This window comes from Oncorhynchus mykiss, chromosome 5, assembly GCF_013265735.2.
Source record: "Oncorhynchus mykiss isolate Arlee chromosome 5, USDA_OmykA_1.1, whole genome shotgun sequence".
Lineage (NCBI taxonomy): Eukaryota > Metazoa > Chordata > Actinopteri > Salmoniformes > Salmonidae > Oncorhynchus > Oncorhynchus mykiss.
Window position 1 is genome coordinate 61,990,342 of NC_048569.1, and position 13,496 is coordinate 62,003,837.

Sequence of the window (13,496 nt, forward strand, 5' to 3'; positions counted from 1 at the left end):
CTTGGAGGCCATACATTTTTTGAAGAGGTTGCACAGAAAATGGGACCTGTAATATCATAGGATGTCAAATGATAACATCCTCAAAAGAATGTAGCACGGAGGAACCCAGAATGCAAATGGTTCTCTGAACTCAGTTTTGGGGCATCGCAACCATATCACAGTCTTTGTGGGCAAAAGTCACATTGACGGAGCAGGCAGTATGGCAGTAACCACGTTCAATGAGGGAGCCACTGCTATATCAAATGTGATGAACAAATTGTGGCTTGACAGCACATTGGTGACACTGGAAGCAATCAGAGAGGAGGATGCAAGGCATGTTGCGAGAGCTGACTTTTCTTCAATGGAGTGTGCCAAGCGTAGGCGCAGGTCCCATGACACAGTCAAGAGAGTAAAGCTGCACCAGCAACAACTCAAAGAGGGCCTTACATATGGGGCAGGCATAGCTGATTAATGTTCTGCACATTTCAACAGCCATACAAAAATCCTTGTATGTGACAAATTGAGCACTGATATGAGAATTTGCCCAAAACTGCCCAACAGACCAGTATTCAAACAATATGCTCTATTGCTTGAAACAAATGTATCAAATATGCTAATGTATCTGTCAAATGTATATTTGATGTTTATTTGTCCGTTTAGAAGATATTTATACATAAGAGTTTAATGTGTCATAAATGGTCATATTTATGGAAAGTACATTTTCATTGCATTAGCCTATCTTTATCAACCATTTTCTAAAAATGACATGTTCCCCCTGCGCCAATTCATTTTTATCAGGCTTCAAAGGACGTGCATTTACATTATTCCACACACAGGGTCTTAGGTCTTATAGGCTTTTTTTTTATTTATCTTGTGTCCTTTTTATTTTAAGTGTCATTTTATGTGTAAATATATTCAAAATATGCATCCGTTATACATGTGACGAGATTTTTGGAATAGTTAAATGAAATGACAATATTTTGATAAACTGATCTGTAAAAGTCTGACCATTGAGTGTCTTAACACAATAAAACAAAAAACCTGCCTTGAAGCAATGTGTTGAATAGCATGTTAGTGCCATTTTTAAGGAGGGCTTGCCTATTTGCACATTTAAAATGTTTTATAAATAAAACATCCCTATTAGCCTGTGGTGCCTGGCCTTCAGGTGCCTTTTTGCAAACTCCAAGCAGGCTGTCGTGTGTCTTTTACTGAGTAATGTTTTCCGTCTGGCCACTCTACCATAAAGACCTGATTGGTGGAGTACTGCAGAGATGGTGGTCCTTCTGGAAGGTTTTCCCATCTCCACAGAGGAACTCTGGAGCTCTGTCAGAGTGACCATCAGGGTTCTTTGTCACTTCCTTCCTCTTCTCCCCTGATGCTCAGTTTGGCCGGGCGGCCAGCTCTAGGAAGAGTCTTGGTTGTTCCAAACTTCTTCCATTTAAGAATGATGGAGGCCACTGTGTTCTTGGGGACCTTAAATGCTGCAGACATTTTTTTTTTGTACCCTTCCCCAGATCTGTGCATCAACACAATCCTGTCTCAGAGCTCTACGGACAATTCCTATGACCTCATGGCTTGGTTTTTGCTCTGACATGCACTGTCAACTGTGGGACCTTATATAGACAAGTGTGTGCCTTTCCAAATCATGTTCAATCAATTGAATTTACCACATGTGAACTCCAAGTTGTAGAAACATGTCATGGATGATCAATGGAAACAGGATGCACCTGAGCTCAATTTTGAGTCTCATAGCAAAGGGTCTGAATACTGATGTAAATAAGGTAACCTGTTTTCGCTTTGTCATGATGGGGTATTGTGGATAAATTGATGAGATTTGTAATTATTATAATTGTTTAAAAAAAAATGATTAAGGCTGTAACATAACAAAATGTGGAAAAAAAATCAAAGGGTTTGAATACTTTCCAAATGCACTGTATTAGCATTCCTCCAGATAGAAGCCAGGAGCTGGGCAGAAGGGCCCTAACAGATAACCTGGTCTGGGTTTGGGCAGAAGGGCCCTAACAGATAACCTGGTCTGGGTTTGGGCAGAAGGGCCCTAACAGATAACCTGGTCTGGGTTTGGGCAGAAGGGCCCTAACAGATAACCTGGTCTGGGTTTGGGCAGAAGGGCCCTAACAGATAACCTGGTCTGGGTTTGGGCAGAAGGGCCCTAACAGATAACCTGGTCTGGGTTTGGGCAGAAGGGCCCTAACAGATAACCTGGTCTGGGTTTGGCTTCTCTGTTTACCGTGCTTCTCTAAAACTAGCCTTTTCTGGTTTCCCACTGGATGTGCATTATTGACATCTTTAATCCCTCTGTTATTGCAAAAATCCTAATCCTAAAACAAGGTGCGATAAGATGAGACAGGATGCTGCTGTAAAAGGCACTCGGGCTTCCCACTGCACAGTATGTTCATATTGAATGCCACTTCCACTCCTATCAAAGATGGCCGGTCATTATATTGTGCTTATTAGCCTTAGCATTTACCTCAGGGGAACAGGTCAGAGAGGGTGTCATCACATCGAGACACACACACCAAAATCCTGTTGCACAGTGGGAGATACACCAGGAAACTGTTTCAGCCACGCAGATAAGAAAATGGAGCCTATCTCTCGCTTCCGACTCATTGGCCTGAGCTGTCATTACCATCCTTCTTCCATCTAATTTAGAGTGTATCTGCTCCCAGACAGAATATTTATGTTAGAGAAAATGGCTGCTGTCTCCCCTCTCCCAGCATCATTACTGTAATTAATGCTTTCAAGTCTGTGTTAATTGAATACTGCAATTAGAGTACGGCTCCATTTGTTGCACTGTAATGTACCTCTCCATTTAGAGTTCCGGTTATAGTGGCCTTTACCCAACATTTGGTTTGGTGAAGGCGTTGCGGGGTGAGGTGAGACACTCTTGGCTGTGATGTAGCTAGCAACACTAGCTACATGATTCACTCCCCCACTGGTTCTATTTAGGTGTGTGTGAAGCAGAGGAGGATGGTGGGAGAAGCTATAGGAGGATGGGCACATTATAATGGCTGGAATGGAACGGTATTGAACACATCAAACATATGGAAACCACACGTTTGTCTCCCTGTTCCATTTATTCCATTCCAGCCATTACAATAAGCCTGTCCTCCTATTGCTCCTCGCACCAGCCTCCACTAGCGTGAGGAGGAAGATTAGACCACTTAAGTCAACAGGAAAGTGTTAGAGACCTGCTGCCTCATTTTAAGGACGTGTGAGGGGATTTACTGGGATATGTGCTGTGCCCCTGTAAAACAGAGAGGTGGAGATGCCAGTGGCCTAGTGGGGAAACTCATGGCTCAGGCCTGATGGAAAGTAGTGTGTTGTTTAAAGGGAGCATCCTGCGGCGTCCGCCTCTGGTATTGTTTCCATTCCTGTCAGGGTTATTTAAAATGAGTTTTGGGCTGTCTGTCTTTAAAAAAAGACCTGGGTGGCATTTCCCCTGGCCATGGCATGGACTTCCTGGCACGCGAAGGAGAGAGTCTCTGACAGTGATGGAAGGTCAGCCTCGCGGATAGAATGACCCATCCACTGGACAATGAGTCTGTTAGGCTAGTTGGTGATGTCTGTCTCACTCTCTGTCTCCCTCCCTCCCTCTATCCGTCACTCACTCAATCACCTCCCTCCAGGCCTTTCCTCTGACCTCCCTGGCTAAGAAGCAGCCGACAGTGTTGGTGGTCTGTGGTCCTGACCAGAATGGCTCCATCGGCCTGGTGTGTGCCCGCCACCTGCGCATATTCGTAAGTATACCACAATAGACTTCACCCGCCAGGCATCACACACACATGGCCATGTGGACAATATCAGAAAATAGTTAGAAGTTAACAAATGGTTCACTGGGTTTAATTGCAGTATTAGGAGATTTTCATTTAAACTCCCATAAATAGTAATCTGAGTCATGATTAATTGATCCATTACGGGATTGAAAATGTCAATGACATCATTTCATTGTGACCCTCATTAAATACCGTTACCCTCGTTAAATACTGTCTGGTTACAGTTGGCAGCGGTAATGTAACATGATGTCATGGTCACATTAGTTTGCATGACTGTGGATAATGCTGTTCTGTGGTGTAAATTCATTAATTGCAATATTACAGACGATTACACTAACTAAAAACAATCTGAACAAGGATTTACCAGTGATGTACTGAGGAAAATCTACCATCTTTATTCTATGTGATGGAAACCATAGACGTGCTTTGGTTTCCCTGCCTTGGAATGAAATGTATCTATATAACGTCTTCATATGTGTCTGAGATGCCAGATTTATGAAGTGTCAATATCTATGATTAAAACCATGTTGACAGAATCTGTTAAAGTTGTAAGATGACTGTCTGTGAAGTTTTCGGGGCAGCGACTGGGCCTGGGGTCAACACACGGATATATTTTACACCAGGATCCCAGGAATGCATAAAGCATTTCCACATAACTTTGATCCAAAGAAAACGTATCATCGGTCGATGAATCCCTGACCGTGGCATTACTCTTATTCCCTGCAGGATTTGCTAGTTCAGGTTTTAGAGGCAGTGCACCGCAGCAGATAAGACCATAGTCTTTCGCTCTGATCTGGGAACTGTAGATTCGATTAAACAGAGAGTAGCTGACTATTTAGCCCCGGAGCAAATGAACTAAGCCGGACTGATTTGCACCGCGGCCCTGAGCTGGCCGTCCGTGTTCACTGAGCTAGCGTGTGTTTGGCATGCATCCTTGGTTCATTCCACTGTTAAATGTCAAACCAAAACATTGCATATGGAAAAGACAAATATTCCAAGAGTCAAGGGTTCATTTTTGTCAGATTCTGTCTGAATATGATTCATTATGACCGTGAACGTTAGTCCAGCTTGTTGTTCACGCAAGGGAGGATGCACACGATGTTCCACAGTTCTTTCAGAACATTATGTGGTTATTTTATGTTTCTAGTGAAGAAAAAACACCTTGGCCTCAACGTCTGAAAGAATCAAGTTGTTTATCACATGACACATGAATCCCCGAGATTCAACAATGTGGTCTTTGTTTCCAATTTGACAAAACCACGTGAATCTCAACAGACTGTGACTAAAGGGATGATGCTCCTTCATGGCCAACCCAGAATCCTAGCCTTCAGGGAGAGGGAGTTCAATATCGGGAATGCTTTACATCAACAGGAAAAGGCTTGTGACCTGTCTGTAACCTGTGGTCATAGGCCTCATGTCTCCTGTATTCCTGATCCATGACGCTTGTTGACGCTAGAGAGCATCCTGACGGTGCCTCCGTCCCTGAGGTACGTCTGTCTGACGTTGATGATGTAACCTCTTCTAGGTCAGGGCACTAGGGGTTCACAGAGGGGTCACTGCCAACCCAGAGGGGACATCTCTCTCTCTGGCCCGATGTTGAAGTCTGATTGGTTTAATGTCTCTCAGGAGCGTGTGGACTGACGTCTGGAGTGACAGACCACTTCCCCATCTGAATCTGACCAGGGCCAGTTAGTCAGAGATGGAGAGACCTGAACCTCTCACTGCCTAGTTTACAGTACCTCCTCCTTTCGCAACCATCTAACCAGCCAGGCCTTCCACTGAAAGCACAGCAGCAGCACACTGAGGCCCTTTCACATAGACTATTAATTGCTGGGATTGAGGTCCATTAGCAGTGGAGATCACGGGTGTCCATTGTTTAACAACACAAGCCACAGGTGTCTGGCTTTCCCTAAACGTCTATCATTAACCATGGAGGTCTAATTCAGTCATCCTCCAGACCTGAGAGCTAAAGGCCTACAGTGCTGTGCTAATCAGAGGGGAGTCTTGTCAGTCTGTTTATCTATCCAGCCCTGATTTACTATACACAGACAGACTAGAGATAGGGCAGGAAAAACAGCAAGAGAGAGAGAGCTCGCTCTCTCTCTTTACCTACCCCTCCCTCGCTTGCTCTCCCTCCCCCTCTTTCTCCCCTCTCGCTCTCGCCTCTCTCCTTCCTTCCAAAAGGAGTACGAGCCCACCATCTACTATCCCAAACGCACTCCTAACACCATTCATCAGGACTTCACAGTTCAGTGTGAGAAGATGGACATCCCATTCCTCTCCTATCTCCCAACAGAGGTGAGCAACATCACAAAGGACTATAAGACATTTCTAGACACATTCATCCTTGAATTAAGCTTGACATTTGCAAATGTAACTGATTTATGCAAGTGCACCATGAGTTGAGCACCTGATTCTCACTGTAGGATTTGGCCCCGGCTGAGCTTGCTGGAGCTGGGAGAATAATGTAGAGCTCTTTTCTAGATATTGATCAGAGTTTGGGTTGTGTGTTCAGGTGCAGCTGATCAACGATGCCTATAACCTGGTGATCGATGCCATCCTGGGGCCAGAGACTGACCACACAGACGTGAAGGAGCCCTATGCTGGCATCCTAGTCACCCTCAAGCAGGTCAAGATCCCCATCGCCAGTGTGGACATGCCCTCAGGTAAGGCTGAGAGCTACAGTGCCTTTCAAAAGTATTCAGACCCCTTGGATTTCATCACATTTTATTGTGTTACCAACTGGGATTAAAATGTATGTCATTTTTTTTGGTTCAAGACAAATACATTATATACTGTTATATCAAAGTGGAAGAACATTTCAATTGTATTTTTTATAGAAAAAAATAGTCATTGCATAAGTATTCAGCCCGTTTGTTTAAGCAAGCCTAAATTAGTTCAGGAGTCAAATTTGACTTCCTCAGTCAAGTATTGAATTTCAAACACAGATTAAATTACAAAGACCAGGGAGCTTTTCAAAAGCCTCATGAAGAAGGGGCGTGATTGGTAGATGGGTAAACAATAACACATCAGACATTGAATATCTCTTTAAACATGGTCAAGTGTGGATTATATAATAAACCACCCAGACACATCGAAGATAGTCATCCCTTTGAACCGAGCTGCAGGACAGGAATGAAACTGCTAAGGGATGTTACCATGAAGCCATTGGTGATTTTAAAACAACTACAGAGTTCAATGGCTGTGATGGGAGAAAACTGAGGATGGATCAACAACATTGGAGTGGCTCCACAATAATGACCTAAATGACAGAGTGAAAAGAAGAATACAAATATACAGAATATTCCAAAACATGCATCTTGTATGTAAAGTAATACTGGGGAAAAAATGCAGCAAAGGAATACACTTTTTGGTCTAAATGTAACGCCACATGTTTGGGACAAATCCAACACAGCAGATCACTGAGTAACTGCCTCCTTATTTTCAAGCATGGTGGTGGCTGCATCATGGTATGGGTATGCTTGACCTCTGCAAATATTGGGGAGTTTTTCAGGATGAAAAGAAACGGGATGGAGCTAAGCACAGGCAAAATCCTAGAGGAAAACCTGCTTCGGTCTGCTTTATACAAGAGACTGCGAGAGGAATTCAGCAGGACAATAACCTACAACAAATGGCAAAATCTACACTGGAGTTGCTTACCAAGAAGAACATTTATTTTATTATTTTTTTATTTTAATTTCACCTTTATTTAACCAGGTAGGCTAGTTGAGAACAAGTTCTCATTTGCAACTGCGACCTGGCCAATATGAAGCACAGCAATTCGACACATACAACAACATAGACTTACACATGGAATAAACAAAACATAGTCAATAATACAGTAAAAGAAAATAAAAAGTATATATACAGTGAGTGCAAATGAGGTAAGATAAGGGAGTTAAGGCAATAAATAGGCCATGGTGGCGAAGTAATTACAATATAGCAATTAAAACACTGGAATGGTAGATGTGCAAGTAGAGATACTGGGGTGCAAAGGAGCAAAATAAATAAATAAATACAGTATGGGGATGAGGTAGGTAGATAGCCCATCTGTAAACAGCCCATCTATGTACAGGTGCAGTGATCTGTGAGCTGCTCTGACAGCTGGCGCTTAAAGCTAGTGAGGGAGATATGAGTCTCCAGCTTCAGAGATTTTTGCAGTTAGTTCCAGTCATTGGCAGCAGAGAACTGGAAGGAAAGACGACCAAAGGAGGAATTGGCTTTGGGGGTGACCAGTGAGATATACCTGCTGGAGCGCGTACTACGAGTGGGTGCTACTATGGTGACCAGTGAGCTGAGATAAGGTGGGGCTTTACCTAGCAGAGACTTGTAGATAACCTGTAGCCAGTGGGTTTGGCGACGAGTATGAAGCGAGGGCCAACCAACGAGAGCATACAGGTCGCAATGGTGGGTAGTGTATGGGGCTTTAGTCACAAAACGGATGGCACTGTGATAGACTGCATCCAGTTTGTTGAGTAGAGTGTTGGAGGCTATTCTATAGATGACATCACCAAAGTCGAGGATCGGTAGGATGGTCAGTTTTATGAGGGTATGTTTGGCAGCATGAGTGAAGGATGCTTTGTTGCTATATAGGAAGCTGATTCTAGATTTAATTTTGGATTGGAGATGGTTAATGTGAGTCTGGAAGGAGAGTTTACAGTCTAACCAGACACCTAGGTATTTGTAGTTGTCCACGTATTCTAAGTCAGAGCTGTCCAGAGTAGTGATGCTGGACGGGCGAGCAGGTGCGGGCAGTGATCGGTTGAATAGCATGCATTTAGTTTTACTTGCATTTAAGAGCAGTTGGAGGTCACGGAAGGAGAGTTGTATGGCATTGAAGCTCGTCTGGAGGTTAGTTAACACAGTGTCCAAAGAAGGGCCAGAAGTATACAGAATGGTGTCATCTGCGTAGAGGTGTATCAGAGAATCACCAGCAGCAAGAGCAACATCATTGATATATACAGAGAAGAGAGTCGGCCCGAAAATTGAACCCTGTGGCACCCCCATAGAGACTGCCAGAGGTCTGGACAACAGGCCCTCCGATTTGACACACTGAACTCTATCAGAGAAGTAGTTGGTAAACCAGGTGAGGCAATCATTTGAGAAACCCAGGCTGTTGAGTCTGCCAATAAGAATGTGGTGATTGACAGAGTCGAAAGCCTTGGCCAGGTCGATGAATACGGCTGCACAGTAATGTCTCTTATCGATGGCGGTTATGATGTCGTTTAGAACCTTGAGCGTGGCTGAGGTGCCCATGACCAGCTCTGAAACCAGATTGCATAGCGGAGAAGGTACGGTGGGATTTGAAATGGTTGGTAATCTGTTTGTTAAATTGGCTTTCGAAGACCTTAGAAAGACAGGGTAGGATAGGTCTGTAGTAGTTTGGGTCTAGTGTCACCCCCTTTGAAGAGGGGGATGACCGCGGCAGCTTTCCAATCTTTGGGAAACTCAGACGATACGAAAGAGAGGTTGAACAGGCTAGTAATAGGGGTTGCAACAATTTCGGCAGATAATAGAAAAATGTAAATCATTTTTAGAAATATGTATGTTCTTGAGTGGCCAAGTTACAGTTTTGACTGAAATCTGCTTGAAAATCTATTTTTACATTTTAATTTCACCTTTATTTAACTAGGCAAGTCAGTTTTTATTCTTGTTTACAATGACGGCCTACCGAGGAACAGTGGGTTAACTGTCTTGTTCAGGGGCAGAAAGACAGTTTTTTTTATAGATGTACCCAAGAAGACTGACAGCTGTAATTGATGTGAAAGGTGTTTCTAACATGTATTGACTCAGGGAGATGAATACTTATACAACAACTATATTTTAGTTATTTCATTTGTATTAACCCCCCCACCCAAAAATAAACAACATATTCACTTTATAACACAATAAAATGTGAAGAAATCCAAGGGGTCTGGATACTTTTGCAAGGCACTGTACAGTATGCTGTACACCCAACATTTGCCAATGGTGCACAGATGTACAGAAAACTGCCCAAAACAGGGTTTACCTCTGAGCTAAACATGAATTAGTCATAAAAAAGAAAAGCCTGTACATGTACCACAATACACAACCACATTTGCAACTGCAATAGGTTTCGTCAGATCAACCTCAAGTCAACCTCAACACTGTCGAGCTAGGAGTGGTAAAGGTCAACCTGGATGGACTGTGACAGTAAAGCATGTAGCTTAGTGTAGTACATCTATTTGGCATCTGGCTCTGTCCATTACATCATACCCTCTCCCCATTTCTTTTGCTTTGGAATGCTGCTAGCCAGCAGGTTTCTCATCTGTAAGATGTAACATGCCCATTTAAAGTTGAAAGGAGAAGATCAAGTGAGATACTCACTCTCTCCTTGCTGTTATGTCACATGACATTTAGCCAGTAGATGTCAACCGATTTGTTGCTCGAACTATGGAGGTGGAATTTAAATGATGATCATCGTTTGTCTGTCAAAGGTTGGGATGTGGACCAGGTGACCTCAGATGGGATCAATCCAGACGTCCTCATCTCGCTCACGGCACCAAAGAAGTGCGCCACCAGCTTCTCGGGGAAGCACTTCTTAGCAGGACGCTTCCTGCCTTATGACATCCAAAAGAAATACGATCTGAACCTGCCAGAATACCCAGGCACAGACTGTCTTATAGAACTGTAACATCTACAGTACACCCTGCAGTCCTCATTTTGGATAAATATGGATAATATATTTACATGTTTTGTATTTTATAGATTGTTACTGTGCTTTATCGTTCATGTGCCATCTCTCCAATGGATGTAGACTAAAGGAGGTTGCGCCTTAGCCAGAATCCACTCATATACAATAGAAAGATGATATTTAGAATCTGTGGGTGGTCTGAGTTGTATGTCTGTTTTGGAAATGGTTTGAGGAGTTTCCATGTGAGTTGCGACATTCTCCTTTTTGTGATATCTTCTTAGCATAGTTTCAAGATGTTCTTTCTCCCACAGCCTCAACTGATGAATGCAACCCTCGACTTAAGTGCTATTTTTTTAGTTTATTTTATTTTATTGAAGAATGTTTGATTTTTGGGTTACAGAACTGTACTTTCGATCAGCTGTTTTTTATTTGATTTGATTCAGTCGACACTACTGCATTTCCTTAATCCAAGTAACACCTGTTCATTGATTGGCAGTTGTAGAGTTAACTCTTTGTCCAATAAAATATCTAATTTGGTCGTTATTTGTTTTGATTTCTATGTGATTCGATGTAAGAAAAGTAGGAAAGATGACAGCTGACAACATTGAAAGGTAATCATGACAGTAAAGGGCTCTATTCAATCCGCATCTCAGAAGTTCAACTGTACAGCGTGATTGAAATTGAAAAGTCATTTTTCCGCCTTAGCGGAGACTTACATTCACGGTAAACACGGCATACGTTGACCCAATCGTAAATTACCTTGATATTTCTAGCGTGGATTACAAATTGAATAGAGCTCTAAATCTTCCACAGGAGTGAAAACTTGGTAGAATCTATACTGTGTTGGTGGATGACATTTCCAGTATGCTTTATAACTATAGAGATCACACAGTAAACTATGCAAATCCATACAAAGCCTCAGATATTGTTAGAGGAGATCAGTCAGGAGATTAAACAGATTATATGACATGCTGAAGCATTTACCTCCTCTCTGAAACCAGAGTCGGAGTGAATCTTTTCCCTCCTCTCTGAAACCAGAGTCGATGGAGTGAAATCAGAACTTGTGTCATATCCATTTGAGAGGCCTTTTCCTTTTTTTCATATTCTGCATGAATTTGAGGAGGCCTTTTTTCATATTCTGTATGAATTTGAGGAGGCCTTTTTTCATATTCTGTATGAATTTGGGAGGCCTTTTATATTTTGGGATGCTACAGTAAAGCAAGGTGTCTGTCTGGTTTATTGGTTTACAACTGAATTAAATTTGGGAACCAATCTGGTAAATAAAAAGCAGTGTAGTGGTAATTAGTTGATGAGGAATGTCTCATCATTTTGACCTGTCTCTAAACATGTTCATAATAAGCCAGTGAAGGGATGTAAATGGGGTACAGGACTGTTTATGTACGAGCTAGTGTATTTATAGCAAACCCTGCAGTGTCCTCTAAGTGTTAGCGCCGTGTGTAGGAAGTCATAGTGTTGGAATGTTGATCCCTTAATAAACATTGGTGTTAACCTGTCAAGAGCAAAGAGCCCAGAGGCTTTTGGAGTACAACTGAACATTTACACCTCATATTTTTCATTCTGATCCTCTGCATTTTCAGAGACACTTTTTAATGTATTTAAGTTTCTTATGTTAAATGAACGATATTCAAAGTTTTAAAAGTTCAAAGTCTTTAGAGGGTGGAAGAGAATTAAGATATATTATACAACAGGTGGGTCTAATCCTGGACGCAGATTGGTTAAAACTGCATTGTGTCTATTCCACAAGTTACCACCGGCTAAAGCTATGACGTTGAAATGCCTATTTACTCTGTTCCATCTCTATGTGCAATCCACTGTCTTATCAGCCCAGCCAGACAATTTATAAACTTGATCTCCACTATAAAAAGCATCTAGACATTATCTCCCATTTCTTTTAGACTAGCAATTAGTTTTCAATTGCAGAGATTTGTATAAACCTTGCTGTTTGGTCGTGTCTACACTTGACACTTACATGCAACTTCTGCTATCAGAACACAAAGATCGCATTGAAAAGACGGGTCTATATGCACCAAAGTTGCATTGTGTTCTGATTGTGTTCATATCTAGCTGACCACTTCAGGAGGTGGTCATGGATGCATTGTGTGCAGATTTCTTCTCAGTCTGGATGCAATCAATGGCGCAAACAGTGGGCGAGGTCATCAGTACTCCTCCCACAAGTCTCCAGAAAACTTGTGCTTTGGGCCCGAGAGGCACCTATTCATTACAACGTTGGAGGAAATATGTTCCTAGCGTGTGAGGAAAGTGATTGCTAGCCTCAAATCCTAACCCGTTTACAATCTCTTTAGTGTTGCTTGCTAGCTTGTTGGCTAGCTACAAAAGTTAGCTACAGTAGTTAGCTACTGCCAACAGTCGTTGTTGTGTTATCATATTTTGCCTATTCCACCGTTTGTAGAATGCATACTGGCATTTGAATATAGCGCAGGAAAAGGGAATCCGGACACACTATGGACACGGTAGACACATTTAGATTTAGATGTAGATGCATGACGCATTCTGAATTCCATGATCAGAACTCTATGATCAGAATACTAAAGCTGCATGAACTGTCAAGTCTAGATACGGCCTCTGTCTCTCTGACAGTGTCTAGACTTTTCTCAGCCAGTCGAAATCATGAATCAGCATTATTTTATGGATATATATATGAAGAAAATGTCAATAGAAAACAGGTAAAACAAAAACGAAATGCAGCTAGTTTGCAGTCATTCCAGCTTCAGTTTGAAGTGATTGTGTTAGCTGTGGTGTTGGCTAGCTCCTCTGAACAACAGTGTCCTGACGAGAGCACATTTTCTATGCCAGGTGAAATCGAGCATCATTGGCTCATTGTTATGGATGTTTCCAAATAAATGTCATTAGAAAACAGTTTAAACAAATGCAGCTACTTTGCTGTTATTCTGGCTGCACTGTTTGACTGGGCTGTAAGTTAGCCGTAGTTGGATTGATAGCAAGCAAGGAATAAGAACATTGCCAGACAGTATGGCAATAGAACATTTAGACTGAATGACTGGGTCGCATCCATAAATATAGAACAA

General features: G+C 42.3%; 1 protein-coding gene across 1 annotated transcript in view; it reads left to right on the top strand.

Annotated features, from left to right (window-relative positions):
- Positions 1 to 10,971, top strand: part of yjefn3 (YjeF N-terminal domain containing 3) — a 157,297-nt gene extending 146,326 nt beyond the window's left edge. The window contains exons 3-6 of the mRNA XM_021603739.2: positions 3,627 to 3,737; positions 5,958 to 6,071; positions 6,289 to 6,439; positions 10,232 to 10,971. Coding sequence (XP_021459414.1) covers positions 3,627 to 3,737; positions 5,958 to 6,071; positions 6,289 to 6,439; positions 10,232 to 10,428 — 573 coding nt within the window. The 3' untranslated portion in view covers positions 10,429 to 10,971. The remainder of the gene's footprint in view (positions 1 to 3,626; positions 3,738 to 5,957; positions 6,072 to 6,288; positions 6,440 to 10,231) is intronic.
- Positions 10,972 to 13,496: the final 2,525 nt, after the last annotated feature.